The sequence below is a fragment of the Lissotriton helveticus genome, chromosome 7, assembly GCF_964261635.1.
Source record: "Lissotriton helveticus chromosome 7, aLisHel1.1, whole genome shotgun sequence".
NCBI lineage: Eukaryota > Metazoa > Chordata > Amphibia > Caudata > Salamandridae > Lissotriton > Lissotriton helveticus.
In genome coordinates this window covers 1097785206-1097802630 of record NC_136068.1, presented here as the reverse complement: position 1 = coordinate 1097802630, position 17425 = coordinate 1097785206, and the positions used below count along the sequence as shown (strand labels likewise).

Here is a 17425-nt window from a genome sequence, read left to right as displayed (position 1 = left end):
CACATGTAGCTAAAGACCTGGCTTTTCAATGAAGCAACCTCATGTTATTTGTGTAAGGCTAAATCTTTCACTCAGGGGGGTGTACCTTGATTGTTGCCATCTCATCTAACAGAGGGTTATGGAGAGGGGGCCATCCCAATAAATTCTGCTTACACCCAAGGTTTCTTAAGTAAAATACTTGGCGTCCATGTTAGTCCAGACTCCAGTAATAGTGTGAGTGTCTCCCGAGACCAAACAAAACAAATTCAGGGCTGGACATATTAAGTCCATGTGTTATATTTTAGCTCCAGCCGCCCTACATCCTGTGCAAATAAATGTGTATGGTAGATTACATTTCCAAGACTTGACTTCTTGTAGTGTAGACGTATTCTCAGTTTAAAACTTTAGTTATGAACATTTTTAACGAGTTTCTTTCATCAAATTCCTAATTTGTCAGTCTTAAACTTCACCCTGGTAATAATATAGGTCGTTGAGTGTACATTTCTAGGTAACTCCTGTGGATGTTAATGAACGCGGGTCACTCATCCCTATGTGTAATAAACAAGAGAAGCCATAGGAGCTCTTTAAGAATGGATGTGCAGTGACCATTCATTTCATGCATCAGTAATTCTGTAGATTCTTATATACATATTCCTCGACATACCGTTATTCAGATAATTCAGGAGTGTTGGGTTCTCTTATTTTCTATGTCTGTTGTTATTCTTTGATTATATCTTTTCAGATCTTATTTTATTGTACATTTTTGGGAGGTTTTGTTTTGCGGTTTTGTATTGAGTAAAACATCTCAACTCTAGTGCATGTTTTATATAGATGTTGTTTGGTTAAAAGGGACTATACCCCAAGTGTGGTCCTTAAACTGCTTTCTTACATCTGTATTGTAAATATGATATTTGTTTTTAGTTCCAGTGAGGCATCAAAATGATTTATGTGCTTCTTTGCATGCACTGTGACAGATCAGGTGACTTTGGTGTATGGTCTTGTTAAATAGCCAGCTGCCTCTGCCCTGGCGATAGTAGGAGTATTGATAACTGGGGACATTGCAGAAATATGATAGCGGGTTGCAGCGACTGCAAAGGATGTTTTATTTCTAATGAGGACTGATAGTTGGAATTGTGTCCCAATTGAGAACACACAATTACAGAGTTCTTTTATTTCATAAGGAAGGTGGCTCCAGGACACCAATGACAGTCACAATTTCTGCTGTATCGCTTCCAAATATAAATGTGTGTTCCCTCTTCAAGTCTAAAATGTTACTTAAAATTTGTCCCAGCAGGATACATGAAGTGGCAAGATGGGCTGAAAAAAAGAGCCCAAGAGTGTCCCTTAAAGATGAGTTCATTATGACAAGAGCTCAGAAAGAAAGCACAGCTGTTAAACTGTTACAAGTCATTTGCCTTCTGGCATCAGGGTTTAAACATTCATTAGTTGTTAATCTACCCAGGACTCTGACTCTTGCCTCTTTTTATTCCATAGCCTTTTGATGAAGATTACCTGAATCACTTGGAACCGCCAGTCAAACACATGTCCTTCCATGCCTACATCAGAAAGCTCACCGGAGGGGCTGACAAGTAAGTTATTTGACAGCTAGTGCAGATATGGATCTTAGGGTCCTGTCTTCTTAAACAGCTCAGCAATATAGTTATCATACGAAAGCTTTAACAAATGGTGTATTGAAACAACTGTTTCTGCAAAAGGATGCTTTGGAAATTATTTTTGTTTCGTATTTAGACACTGTTCACAAGATTAAATGTTTAGGTTAGTATTTATGAAAAGAATTGTAGAACTGTAAATAAGGTGTCTGCACATTAGGTCCTGAGGTGCTGGATGAAACAGAGATGGATAGAAGATGCCAAAGGTCAAAGAGCCAAACCATTGTTCTTTCCTCAAAGCCACTTTTACACTCGGGGAGAGGGATTACTGGCTTTGTCGTAACGGGGCAGGAAAAGTGAGCTGTAACTGCAGGTTTTTAGCATGCATAGCTTCCATAAACAGCACACACGCATGGCTGTGCCAGAATTAATCTTCACCATTGGAATTCCCTAACATAGCATTCTGTTTGCCTCTTTTTACAAGCCATTCCAAAAAGGGACTAACTGTATGCAAAACAGCTTGGGGCCCCATCCCAAAAAGAGCAATCCTGCTGAAATTGTTATCTTCAAGAGAAACACTTGCTCTGTGGAATACTTGCCAGAGGCTGGCTCCTGGATATTGATTCTGCATAATGCTAGATTTAACAGAAGTGACATCACATACTCTTAACTAGGGGTGGGCGGAATTTGCATAGTCGCGCTACGCAAAGTTTTGCGAAATGGTAAAAAATCTCCACAAAAGTTCAGCGAACACGCGGAATTGCTTGTTCCGCCCGTTCGTGATGCTTTTTTCCTGTTCGCGGATTCTTTTTGCATGCTCAGGGAGAAATATCTTGCGAACACACATTTTGAAAACGCGAACAAGCACAAAATTCCGCAAAGGCGCTGGTCGTGGAATTTTTGGCAATTCCGCATTTTCCGCCGAACGCGAAATTACCCAAATTCCGTGAGCGGAACGGAATTTACCACACAGGCTTACTCTTAACCGTGATGACATTACGGGAGGTAACACCACTGGAAGTAATGTTGATTACTTTTAAACCTGCAACAAAACTGAATTAGAAAATAACTGCAAACAATGTGCGCACCACTTTGATAGAGCCTTATTAAAAAAACGAATCAGGTGTTACGTTTTCAAACATGTGCCCCCTTTTGGTCTTTTTTGCACCCATAAAAACTGCTTTTGTTTCAGCACATTTGGAATTGCTCTGCATCAATATTCATGGTGCCTTGAAAATCCTTTATTCCTTTATTTCGATACAAACTTATCATAAAAGGTACATTAAAAACAATGACACATTTTATCATAGAGCGTTCACATAGAGATACATAATCCTCTGATCTAGTTTTACAATTCATGAATTCCATTCTGGAGGGATGTTAAAATCGAAGCTATACAATAAAAACATTAAAATAAAAGGGCACATATCAAAACATAAAAAAACAAGATGTGACAGTTTTCATCGTATTTACAATTAGCAAACAAGTAATTCATAAAATTGGTTAAATTCGGCAGTTATCATCCCCTGAGCATAGTTCAGGTTAGCATCTTTCTGTTCGCTCTTTTCTTGCATCTTCTTGTAGATGCACATACATATACTAGAGTTTCTCGCCCTCCCTAATCCTAATAAAGTTGATTGCTAGCAAAAATCTGCTTACGGCAAAAACAAGTACTTGGCTCGTGTTTGTTTTTAATATTCTTTCCGCCACCTGGTATGATCTCACACCTATGTTTCTACAAACTGGTTTTATCCATTTTTCCCTTGCCATCCCATAAGCTGGGCAGAAAAAAGAACGTGAGTAATATCTTCCCTTTTACCCCCAGAACACAAGGTACATCATGAGGAAGCCACTCATGAGGCTGGGCATACGATAGATTGTATTGCCTCCAATTTAGATATTTTAAAAACAGACCACCTGAAACCCCAGACGTGGACGGATCACGTATTAATACCTTTTAGGTTCTCATTAGAGACTAATAGAAAAAACAAACAGGCAGAAGAACGTAACTTGGTCAGGCAGGATGACTGGAAAGCTATTATGAATCACCCAGAACTTAACACTATGGCTAGAGAATGTAGACCCATGACAGCAGATCCCCCAAATTTAAATACCTTTAGAGCCTGGATGAATGAACTGAAAGGTATGGCTGGACAAGGAAAAAATAAAGCCAGACCCGGGAATAAGAAGAAATCCGCCCCTTGGTTCGATCGTGAACTTAAAAACAAACAGGGGGAGTTACGCAGAGCTGAACGTAGCTGGCGAAAAAATTACCACAGTATAGAACGCGGTAAATATAAAAAGGTCAAAAGTGCGTACCACGCACTAATCAAACACGCAAAAACTAAGTACTTTTCGTCAACGATTGAAACAGCCAACAATAAACATAAAGTGATTTTTAAGATCGTAAACGATTTTAATAAACCTAAATGTTCAATGCAGGACATTCCGCCCTCACAAATACTCTGTGACTCTATCGCAGACTTCTTTGAAGAAAAGGTCCAGGGTCTGACGAAAGACTTTGAGGTCCCTATTCAGGATTCAATGAAGGAGGATGACATCATAAGGCAGGAAAGAACCCAGCTCACAGCCTTTACTACAATTAGTCTGGAGGAGACTAAGCGTGCCATCCTAGCAACAAAATCGGGATCACCTTTTGACCCTTGCCCCATTAGACTTTTGCATCTCATTGCTGAAACTGTCAATCCAGATATAAATGATATCGTCAACAATTCACTGGCTACTGCCAATGTCCCCTCAGAGTGGAAATTGGCAGCAGTGAAACCTTTGCAAAAAAAACAGCTCCCTGACCCAACTACACTGTCAAACTTACGGCCCATCTCACTCCTCCCGGCACTGTGTAAAATTACAGAGTCGATAGTTAATAAACAGCTTACCAGCTTCCTGGAAAACAGTGAAGCATGGCACCCCAACCAAGCAGGTTTTAGGACTCAACATTCCACGGAATCAGCTCTCCTGTTCACTACTGAGTCTATCCGATCTGCCCTAGACCAAGGAAAGAAGGCCGTCCTGATACTATTAGACCTGTCGGCGGCCTTCGACACGGTCTCACATGTCATCTTAATAGACCGGCTAATAACATCTGGCATCTCAGGCACAGCCCTGGAGTGGATAAGAAACTTTTTAAGGGACAGGAGACAAGTGGTGACCTTGGGGGACTACCGTTCCAGTGAGAAATCGCTGTCGACGGGAGTACCTCAAGGTTCCAGCTTGAGCCCGACATTATTTAATGTCTACACCGCGCCTCTGATAAAGTTGGTATCGTCCTTTGACATAGACGTAATAGCATATGCCGACGATACCCAACTTATCCTGGTAATGGATAAAGATAACCAGGTCTGGGAGGAAAAACTCAAATGTTGCCTAACGGCCACCTTTGATTGGATGCGGAGAAACCATCTAAAATGTAACACAGGCAAAACTGAGATCATGCCTATAGGCCCAAAGAATGAATTTATTCCCAGATTATGGTGGCCTGAAAAGGCAGAAATACCGCCTCACACCACCTCCTCAGCCCGTAATCTTGGGGTACACTTTGACTCCGATTTATCCTTTAAAAAGCAGGCGTCAAAAGTGGCAGGCACCTGTTTTGGGGTGATAAAGAGTCTCAGGAAGTTCTTTGACCTGCTGCCCTTTGAAGCAAGGAAAACCGTTACCATTGCATTAGTTACATCACGCATAGATTACTGCAACAGCCTGTATGCTGGAACCAATAAGGCGGTTACTCACAAACTCCAGATGGTACAGCATGCGGCAGCAAGGCTGGTCCTAAAATGGCCGAGAAAATCCTCAGCATCCAAAGCACTCAATGCTCTACACTGGCTGCCCATAACAAAGAGGGTCCTGTAATAGCATATGCCGACGATACCCAACTTATCCTGGTAATGGATAAAGATAACCAGGTCTGGGAGGAAAAACTCAAATGTTGCCTAACGGCCACCTTTGATTGGATGCGGAGAAACCATCTAAAATGTAACACAGGCAAAACTGAGATCATGCCTATAGGCCCAAAGAATGAATTTATTCCCAGATTATGGTGGCCTGAAAAGGCAGAAATACCGCCTCACACCACCTCCTCAGCCCGTAATCTTGGGGTACACTTTGACTCCGATTTATCCTTTAAAAAGCAGGCGTCAAAAGTGGCAGGCACCTGTTTTGGGGTGATAAAGAGTCTCAGGAAGTTCTTTGACCTGCTGCCCTTTGAAGCAAGGAAAACCGTTACCATTGCATTAGTTACATCACGCATAGATTACTGCAACAGCCTGTATGCTGGAACCAATAAGGCGGTTACTCACAAACTCCAGATGGTACAGCATGCAGCAGCAAGGCTGGTCCTAAAATGGCCGAGAAAATCCTCAGCATCCAAAGCACTCAATGCTCTACACTGGCTGCCCATAACAAAGAGGGTCCTGTACAAAGTACTGATAATGACTTTTCGAGCTGTCCATGACCTTGGCCCTTTATACCTAAGGAAAAACTTTGTTAGATACTGTCCGACCCGAGCACTGCGCTCCTCAAACGCCAACCTATTGATCGTCCCAGGGTTTAGACTTAAATCCCGTGGGGGCAAATCCTTGGCGGTACTAGGCGCAAAAGCCTGGAACGCCCTTCCCCCACTTCTCAGAGCACTGGCCAAGGAATCAGAATTCCGTAAACAACTAAAAACCTGGATTTACAACCTCCCAGACATAGCTGCCAGAGCACTAGTGTGAGTCCGGCCCCGATCAATTTAAGCAGTAATGGCAACTTTTGACATCTGGTTGACCTCATATTGGCGCCAAGATGCTCCCTGGAGCGATTGTTGCGCGGTATAAATGGGCTATCATATCATATCATAAATCGCTACCGTCCTTGGTCCATCTTGCCACATATGATTTTAACATTAGTATACCATATCTTAGCTTCAAATAGAGTTTTTTTGGCACGAGGAGGGTTTACCTCATTAAGAAAGGGTTCAAATGTTGGGCTAGTTTTAAACAACAGAAATTCACTGGCCAATGAACCATTTGCTCTGTCATTTGGTCCATTCTGTTCAACATAAAACCAAAATTACCTTTTTAATATCATCTTCGAGCTTTTTGTCATTTCTGAGGGATTGTTCCAGAAATGTACAACACCAATCATTATCAGCCAGGACCTAACATGATTAAACCAAGTAAGGCAGTTACTTGGTTATAAATATCTAGATCCTTTATCTCAATTAGGGCTGCTCTGTAGTCCATTAGCTCTGGTGTTGTCCATACTCTGACCCAAAACATTAGCGGTCTTAAAATTACATGGTAATCAGTTCGCTTCACATTGAGATCCAGCATCAATGGTGTTAGTGGTGTGCGAGTTGGTAATTTTAGTAGTGCTTTATAAAATTTATTTTCGTTTAACTCTAACTCTCTTTTACACGCTGGGCCCCAAAGTTCGGCGCCGTATATGGCAGCGGACTGAGCCTTAAATTTAAAAACCTCAAGCGCTGGCAATACAGCTTTATTGTGACTGTTACCATGTTTTTTTTAGGATAGGGAGTGCATTCTGCGTAAGCAGAAGCTTACTCTTTTCAATCTGGGTTTTCCAGGACATTTTTTAATCAATTGAGACCCCTAGGTACGTGAAATTTTGAACATATTCAATTCTTTGTTTATTTAGTACCATGTGTCCGGAAAATGACCTATGTGGATTTATTGCCATAAACTTAGTTTTACTGGTGTTAATATCTAGACCTTTGTTGCTGCAATAGGTTTGAAAAGTGTTGAGTAAACATTGCAGACCCTTCGGTGTTTGCGACACTAATATAGTATCGTCCGCAAATAGGAGTGCGGGTATAGTCTCTGCTCCTAGTTTTGGGGCGTCATTACTACAGTCCTTCAAAAAACTGGGAATATCATTTACAAATAAGGAGAACCGAGTTGGTGCGAGAACGCATCCTTGCCGGACGCCCCTCTTTATTGGTATTGCCCCAGTCTGTTCTCCTTCCGGTCCCCACCTCACTTTAGCATAGTTATTGTGGTTCAGTCTAATTAATTGCTCCAGGAGATTGGCCGGTAAACCTAAACTGTTAAGTGCTCCCCATAGTAGATGTCTAGGGATTAGATCCACGAATGCCACATATAAGTGGCCCTTCTTTATGTTGTCATATCTCCAACACATGCAAGCGAACCTGAACACCTGATCAATGGTGCTAATTTTAGCTCTGAATCCTGCCTGATATTTCGTTAAAACCTGCTCGTCATCAATCCATAGATTGATGCGATTTAAAATGTGCCTTGCGTATATTTTCTGTAAAATGTCAATTAAACTTATCAGGCGATAGTTCCCAGGGTCGTTCCAGGGTCAATCCAATAACCCTTTTTAAAAATACAAATAATTTTGGCACCCCTCCATGTTTCTGGGATATCTGCACCAGCTGCTACAGAGTTACATAGGTAGTTTATATAGGGGCCCCATACACCAATGTCATGCTTGTATAAGTCACCCGGGATCTTGTCTAGTCCGGGAGCTTTGCTTGCTTTGATTAGACTTATAGCCGTCAGTCAGTGCCTTGAAAATATAATAAGTGTTAACATGTTTTCAATTTCTTTTTTATCAACTTTGCATAATATTTTGCTGCATTTCTCAAATGGATAAACATAAATCTGAGAATGCCAACCAGTGAAAGTTTTTTGAAATGTCAAAGACCAAAATGACCAAATATGTGTGCATTTTTAGCTGGGTTTTGTCTACAAAATCAGTTATATAATGTGAGCGCTGATCACTGAATTGTGGCACAATCACTGTTTATTTTGCACTGTTCATTAATGCCAGATATCAAACCCAGGGCTATATGGAAGTATGAAAAGTAAACTCTATACATTCTTATTATATGCAACCTAATATACTCTTACATCGAGACTTCCCATGCCATTATTGGTCAGTGGGAAGAAACCATTGAACATAACTTTTATCAATTTCCAACCATTGTTTCACAAAACATGACAATTCACTCCTGTCTTCCACATCCTTAAACATATTTCTGACAAGACTTGACCACATCTGTGTTCCCCTGTAGCTCCTGATTATGGGGGTACCAGACAAGTGGGGTCTTATATGGGTTAGAGCAGAGATTCACACACTAGGCAGAAGCGTAGAATTGGGGAGTTTCTGTGTTGAGCCCGGGGTCTGCTGGCACCTAGGCAACCCCTCTAACCCAGATATTTCTGAAAACTAGAGGCCCGGTGTAATCCAGGACCTGTGCCATTTCTTACCAAGAAGCCTTGCAAACAGTGACACTAGGATTACAATGCCAAATTTCTTCTTAGTATCCATGGGGGCTAGCTACAGTATTTTTAAATGAAGCTTGCCGGCACCAAGAAAAACCTACCAACCTTGAAGAGTTATGAAAACTAGAATCCGGGTTAGTGAGGAACACATGATTTGCAGCATGTTTTATTGCCGAGAAGGCCTTATAACTGTCAAAGCATGCGTAAAATAAAATCACAATTTCTTCACTTTTATGAAATAGAAACTGTGCAGCCTGAGGCAAACAACAAAAGTTCAACCATCTAATGTTGCCACTCCTCTCTAGATATAAACAGTACCCCACATTTGTACATCGTTTCAAATGGTCACAGTGGCAGCCTGTTCTACTATGTTACAATAGGCTCATCCCCTCATCTGAGGAACTGTTTTTATCTGTAGAGTAGGAGGATGGTGGGATGTTTTCTGTTCACTGGAAGTTCTGTGTCATAAAAGAGTAAGTCAGTTGAGTTTGTTTAACCATACTTTGACTTTTGTAGGGCATGAAAGAGCAGTGAGAACCATGAAAGTCACAGCCCTCTAGACTTCCTTGGGTGTCTAGTTTTCAGAAAGGCCTGGGTTTGTGGGTTTCATACAGTTGTGGCCAATCCCCACCATCCTTCATGGAAACTGTGGAAAAAATTTGTATTTTTAGGGTGTTTTTAGGCATAATTTGATGTTTTCAGGGAATTTTTGGTAGAAAAATGTGTGGGATCCACACAAGACATACCACCCTGGATATCCATGGGACTCTTAATTTAATAAAAGTCCATCATTGGAATTTTTCTGTACGTGCGGGCCAACCCCACTCCGAAACACTGGAGCCATTTCCCATGAATGTTGCTTATTTTGTCATAATTTGACTGTTGCTGGGCATTCTTGTAAAGTATAAGTGGTGACATCCATGCAAGCCACAACACCCTGGACTTCCCTGGGTTGCTAGTTTTCAAAAATGTGTGGATCAGGTAGGTTTCCTTGGGTGCCGGGTGACCTCCCGCCCAAATACTGCTGCTCTGCAAATCCCAAAAATCTAAATAATGCCAATATTCCATTCGATAACTTTATTTCTGTCACAACGGACCATAAAAGTGCAAGATAAAATACATACATGACACTGGATTAAAAAAAAATAACATAGAACCATACAAAATCAAGCTCAATCATATATATACACATTATTTACAAGGTTAAAAATATGGCTTAATCCATCAGTCATAAAAACAGATTAAACATTGGATTAGTTATCGAAAGAGTTCATTACATTATATGCAAATAATTCCTACTATCCAGTTGAATCATTAAGACATTTTCTGCGTCTGTGCCACATACCGTTTCAAAAACGCGAGACTGCAAAGATAATGGGGGGGTGCGTGTCATACTTTAAGACTCTAAAAGCTTGAGCACACTGACTAAAGCCTAAGTTTCACCCAGCGTTTCCATACAGCCTGATAAGCTGGGCAGAAAAAAAGGACATGAATTTCATTTTCAAGATTGTGTTTACAGGCTGGACACTCAATATTCTTATTACTGTCCCATTTGCTAGTAAACACCTTGAGAGGAAGACTACCCATCCTAAATTGCATGTAAAGTTTCCTCGCCAGTGATGGATAAATCAAATCTAAAAATTCTTCCTTTTTATAATCTTCTTTTACTTGAAGAAACTCAATAGTCAATCTTCCCACTGTGGAACTCGCATGGAGAGGCGATAAGTTGTGGTACCTAAAGTGGCGAAGTAAATCAACCCTGGTTAGCGCTGGGCAAGCTACATCCGGTTTTTCCCAGAGCTCAGGTAGGCCAATCCTACTGCTAGTTGCCCTAATGTGTGTTAGCCACGGGGTTTTCTTTGTTCTCAATACAGCCCAGATCTCCCAAAATTCGTTTTTATAACATACAAGTTCAGGCACTGACCACAATCTTCTCCAGTACGTTGGTGGCCGTAGTGCCACTTCCTCCTCGATAGGGAGTAGCCCTAGGTCCATACGGAGAGGTACTAATGGAGTACTCACTGGAAGACCCAGTAAATTCCTTATAAATGTATGTTCTACCTTCATGAGGTTAATAGGCCTTTGGTGTTCCCAGAGTTCTGCCCCGTACAAAGAGGCCGCTCTAGCCTGTAGTTTGTAAATTTCAATGACAGAGGTAGCAGGCTTGAACTCAGAAACTCTGTGCATTTTCTGGGTCCCCCCACCACTTTGGTTAACTTAAGAGCAGCCTTTGCTAACTGGGTATCCCATTCCAGATGTTCTGCATGAGTAACTCAAAGGTCTTTACTCGCTCCAGTGGAGTTCCGCCCAGAAGTGGATTTGAGCGGGTCTGCCTAGGAGGATTGAAAATCATAAATTTAGTTTTTTCTAAATGTATCTCCAGGCCCCTTGATGCACAGAAACCAGCAAAACCGTGCAGGGTTCGTTGGATGCCGTTGATGTCTTGGACAACAACAAAGTGTCACCCGCGTACATCAATGCGGGCATCCGACCTGAGACTAGCCTCTAGGCATCGGTGTCCTTTACTCCAAGTAGGTGGTCTATAAACCCATTAATATATAGACAAAATAAGGTAGGGGCCAGGACGCACCCCTGGCGCACCCCCTGATTCACCGGGAAGCGGGCTGAGAGTTCTCCGTGCTTCCCGCACCTAACTTGTGCATAAGTATCAGTATGGAGCCTCATTAGCGCGTCCAGGATGTAAGGTGGTAAACCAAGATCGAGCAGTACACTCCACAATTTATCCCTAGGGACCAGATCAAACGCAGACCTCCGGTCAACGAAGATGAGGTAGAGACTGCCACCCTCCACACTCACCGTTTTCCAATACAAGACCTGAAGTCTGAATATCTGGTCCACAGTCGATGTGCTCATCCTGAAGCCAGCCTGAAAAGGGCTCAAGATCTTGTTTTCCTCGATCCAGCCCTGGACTCTGTCTAAAATAATCCATCCCATCAGTTTTTGGGTGACATCGATCAGGCTGATAGGCCTGTAATTGGACGGTTTAAGAGGACATCCTTTTTTGTAAATAGGGACTATCTCTGCACCACGCCCGATATCCGGTGGGTCCATACTCTTTAGTATGGCATTAAAGAGAACGCATAGATATGGAGCCCATATTTTTAGTTCAGACCGAAATAAGTCCCCTGACAGCTTATCTAAGCCGGGCGCCTTGTTGGGCAGTAATTTAACGATGGCGGCTTCAACCTCGCAGGCGGTAATCTCCCAGACCCCCTCCAATGCCAATATTCGTTCTTGCACTTTTCACAATTGGTTGTTTGGCCTTTCCTTTTCTGAGTGACAGTCCCACCATACTTAAAAAAAAAAAAAAAAAGCCTCTTCTGAATCACTAGCCAGAATGAGTAATCTAGAATTTACCATGTACTAATGACTTTTACAATAAAATCAAATTCTTGTGTGCCATTCACCATTAATTTCTATTTATTAGATTTTTTATATTCAAACAATAGATGTTCATTAAAAAAAAAAAAACTAAAAAAGAAAGACTTGTAAACCACCGTAAGATTGTTGGATTACGTATCAAGGACTTTAGAACAAATAGTCTACCTCTCTGTGACTTGAAAAGTCCAACAGATGTAATGGTATAGTATTTCTGCAGATTGGCTTTTTGTTTAATACATTATAGATTAACGCACCTTTTGTGCTGTTTCTCTCTTCCCCTACTTAGTTTCATTTTTTTTTAAGGTCTCACCTGGCGTTCGCAGCGCTCAGGCGCTGCTCTCGCCATGCGAGTGCTTCTTGTAATCAAGACAATTTCAGAAGCTCGCCTTCTGCTCCGCCCGTGTTTTCCATTGGTGTGCATCATTTTGCGTCACCAATTATGCAAAATGGGGTGTTATGATTGTCCAGGGGACTTTTTAGTCCCTCCTGGTTACCACCCTGTCCACTTTTTTCCCCACCCACGTGGACTGGATATTTTACTGGCGGCTTTACACGCTCTCCTTTAAAAGACAGTAAGCACTCTTTTCATTACATTGTCAGCGCCTTCCGCTTTGGATGCGCTTGTTTGTTTACGGCGACGACATGCACAACCTGCTTTGGAGCATGGGCTCTCCATGGCGCACAAGAGAAAGGGAGTATTCTTTGGCAGCACTTCATTCTCTTTTCGTTTTTCATGGTGCGGCTTGCCCAACGTAATCTTTTTATTTTTTTTTCGCGCCGCCCATCTCATTTACCCTATTCAGCGCAGCTCCCATTTCATGAGCGCCATGCTTTCAACTTCAAAACTCGATCTCCCTATTCAGCGTGGCGCCCATTTCATGATGGCTGTGCTTTCGTCTTCAAAACTTGATCTCCCCTTAGGGGGCCCTCCCTTCTCTCTCTCTCTCTCTCTCTCTCTCTCTCTCTCTCTCTCTCTCTCTCTCTCTCTCTCTCTCTCTCTCTCTCTCTCTCTCTCTCTCTCTCTCTCTCTCTCTCTCTCTCTCTCTCTCGTGTGTGTGTGTGTGTACGTGTGTGTGTGTACAGTTCTCTGCAGGTACAGTGACTCGCCCTCTGTCCTAACAATTAATCATGTGCTGCCTCCTGCTCAGAGTTTGTCTGCTTTTCTCTGTTCTGAATGCAGCGCCTGCCCACGGACATGTCTGTCATGCCTACGCACATGCACAAAAAATAACACTGACCTGTTTACCTGCATGCAATTAGTTTAGACCGGATATATCTACAGCCCACAAGATAATTATTCAGAGCTTCCTAATTTAAAGGCTTTTGTTACAGGAAATATGGGTTTTAAGATTCAAATGAATGTTCGATGCATATGAGCTGCAGATCTCACACTGAGCATTAGATCGCCACCTGCTGTTCGTAATTTCCTCGTGTTTTGCATTATTCAGGATCCCCTTTGTGCTTACTCGAGTACCACAAACGCGTTTCAATAGATCAGTGGATTATATCCATTTAACTGTCCCTAGGAATTCTGCTGAATGCATGAGTTGTGTGCAACATGCAAGGTTGTGACTGCCACCACAACATACACGGATTCAAAGGCATCCAAAACTCGTGAAATGTGCTCAGTCGATGTATTGTTGAACATGCTGTTTTGCCAGTGACTCCTTTACTTGCAAATGCACGGTATGCAAAGGCACCCAAATGGCCGTATGTTTTTTTTTTTTTCAACAACCATCCCAAGTGACAGCGGTCCATAAGCATTCCTCCGCTGCAAGCCAGCTGTATGCACAGGGCTGCCCAGGTTCCAGATATTGAGGTTTAAAAGGTAGCCTTACGAAATGTGGGTATAGTGACAAATGAATTTGGATGCTTGTAAACAGCGGCTCATGGCACCGTAGATTATCATCAGTAGCCGTGGTGCCAAGGGATACGCAAGGAGCGAGCGATAGGACCCAAAGGGCAGCAGAAAAATGCAGTTAAACTGTTGGTGTGGATAACTTTGTGGGAGGGTGAATGGATATTCAGGCAAGGGCTTTACATATTTACACGTTATATGAAACGGGAGGGGTGGGGGGGTCTGGGTGACGCCAGTGACTTGCTTCTGATAATAAATTGTTTGAACTGAACCATTTCAATTGCTCTTTTTTTAGGTCGAGGACCGAGAAGGCTGCGCTTGCGCAGTCTCCGGGAGGAGAATTAATGTTCTTTAGTACGATGTTTCAACCCGCCTCTCTCCTCCATTGGTTGGCTTCCTAAACGGAGGCCAGCCATTGGAGGAGAGGGGCGTCACTCCAATGAAGCTCCGTCTCTTTTGGATTCGGGAGCGTACATTTTGCTGTTCTTTCGCCAGTGACGTAATCCGTCACTCAGAACAACAAATACACGCCCCCGAATGCGAAAATGGCCGTGTGTTTCTCCGAGGCATTTCCGCCTCGCCTCGGAGAAACGTGGTCATTTGGATCGCTCCTCTCTCACCGAAGCACGAAGCACGGACGCGGTACTGGCTGAAGGCTGCAGGTGAGTCACGTAGCTTCCAGCAGCTCTTTGTGTCGCCCTCCCCCCACCCCCTCCTTTCTTCTTGCCTACAGCAGCCTCGACATGTCTCCCCTTGGGATTGTCCCCGCACATGTCTCCCCAGTCGGGCGGCGCCTCGCCTCGCCTCATCACCGTCTTTGCTCTATAATAGGTTTAGGTCAGAGCAGGTAGTAGAGCCCCGCGTGCCTGCTTGGAGCGTGTGTGAGAGGTCGCGCAGGGAGGGTCTGAGCCTGTGGTGAGACACGGCGCAGCAGCAGCAGCTGAGAGAGGTGCCCGAGCACCGCCCCCTGCCACGCACCCAGGACTCCGAAACACAGCTCCAGGCCGTGCAGGAATCGCAGCCAGAGCTCTCTGGGGAGGCTGCACCCTTCACAGTGTATTTTCCGTCTATTTTTACCCCGGCCCTATTCATATTTATCTTTTCTTTGCCCACTTCGGCATGTGGCAGACGGTCACCCCACATCAGCCATTGCCATCACTGTGAGTGACTGGGTAATAGAAATAGACACCACCCGTAGGCGCGGAGGGGACCCCGGTGCCCGCTCGCAGCTCCCGCCTTTCACAGCCTACAACAGTGTGGGCCGTGGTGGCAGCTCAGCCCCTGGCATTCATAGCATCTAACATCGGGGCCCTGGCGGCACCTCGCAGCGCTGGCATTCTGGCAGGGAGGGTCTGAGGCTGCGGTGAGACACGGCGCCCGAGCAGCAGCGGCAGCTGGGAGAGGAGCCCGAGCAGCGCCCCCTGCCACGCACCCAGGACTCCGAAACACAGCTCCAGGCCGTGCAGGACTCGCAGCCAGAACTCTCTGGGGAGGCTGCTCCCTTCACCGTGTATTTTTCATCTATTTTTACCCCGGCCCTATTCGTATTTATCTTTTCTTTGCCCACTTCGGCACGTGGCAGACGGTCACCCCACATCAGCCATTGCCATCACTATGAGAGACTGGGTAATAGAAATAGACACCACCCGTAGGCATTGAGGGGGCCCCGGTGCCAGCTCACAGCTCCCGCCTTTCACAGCCTACAACAGTGTGTGCCGTGGTGGCAGCTCAGCCCCTGGCATTCGTAGCATCTAACATCGGGGCCCTGGCGGCACCTCGCAGCGCTGGCATTCTCCTGGTGTAATTCACAATTTCTAGCGTTTCCAGCATGCACCCGTGAGATGCTGGGTTATAGGCAGGTCAAACTTCTTTGATTGCGCGTACTCAGTGCCAGGGGTCCTTGTGGCAGCTCACAGGTCCGGGTAGTCCCGTACCTGCACTAGTGGCAACCCCGTAGGAAGATAACACTTTCTGTATTGTCTTCTCGTGGCGCCCCTTGCGGCATTGCACGATTCCTGCATTCTTTTCTACTTGTGCCAGCTCACGATTGTTAATAATTCCAGTCAAAATGTACATAAATTACCACACCAATAACATTATTTACACAATACAAGCCTTTACCCATGCAGCATATGTTCCCATTCAGTCCATGGCCTCTCTATAGAGGTAGCTAGCACCTCAGTGGTTCACTGCTACCTTTAAAGCTCTTCACCGGGGTTTAGGTGGACCGGTTCGGTATTCATGCATGGGGTTAAGAGAAGTTCAACTTTCATTTTCCTCACGTCTTGGCCTCAGTGCTTAACGATGACAGATGCCCTCAACAGGAAGTGCAGTGATGGTTCCTACCCACACTCTAGTGCTCGATCATGAGAAGTCCAAACAGGATGCCCTCAGAGGGGAAGGCGCGATACCTCTGTGAGCCACTTGCGCCTTGCTTGGCATGCACTCTGCTGTATGGAAAAAGTCTTAATCACAAATGAATGTGTAGCAGAGATGGCATGCTGATCACAGTAACAGCGCGCTGTGCTCCCCTGTCCCACATACAGACCGTGCTTTTGTGCTGTGCCCTGCTGTGGTTCGACAGGACATTCCAGGGAGTGCCTCAAGGATCCAGCTGTTTATCTGGCATGATTGAAAGGCATTTACACAGCCTTCCTCATGTGTGGGCACCAGCAGGTCTGCCCCAGGTGGACGGGTAGGACTTTATTTGCTAGTGAAATGATCTCCTCAGAGATGAGCATTGCTGTGTAAGCCTGTCGATTATTGATTGTGTTCCAGGGACAGGGGAATCCTTTAATTGTTTCCTTTTCCTCCTCAGCCATTTACCAAAAGGCCATTTTACAGATAAAAACCTGCTCAGCGAATATGACATTGTACCAATCTCTGAAAGTGTGTGATCTGGCATTTGGGAAGTTGAAATGAGCAGATAATACCTATTTTGTGTCGGGGGAGGGAGGGCTCAGAAGTGCTTACTGTCACTAGGCTAGTGTGTTGCTCTGTCCGTGTGTGGCTCCGTCTGTGTGTGGATAGCTTTTTTTGTAGGTGGCTCTGTGTGGGTGTAAATGCTATAGGTCATGCATATGCAAGCGATTAAGCTATTGGCATTGTAAATGACAATGCCATTTATTTAACGATTAAGCTATTGGCAATGTAAATGACAATGCTATTTTTTTATGATTTAAAAAAAAAAAGTCATGAGCAATAATACAAAGTTCGAGGCATGTGGGCTGCTAAATTCATATCTTAGCATTAGATCGCCGCCTAGTGTTGGGCTCGGATGATTGCACATTGTTGTCCTGGAAGAGTCT

General features: G+C 44.0%; 1 protein-coding gene across 2 annotated transcripts in view; it reads left to right on the top strand.

Annotated features, from left to right (window-relative positions):
• Positions 1-17425, top strand: part of NPLOC4 (NPL4 homolog, ubiquitin recognition factor) — a 652620-nt gene that overhangs the window by 208123 nt on the left and 427072 nt on the right. For both annotated transcript variants that reach the window (XM_078654232.1, XM_078654233.1), the window contains exon 6: positions 1474-1568. In XM_078654232.1, coding sequence (XP_078510358.1) covers positions 1474-1568 — 95 coding nt within the window. The remainder of the gene's footprint in view (positions 1-1473; positions 1569-17425) is intronic.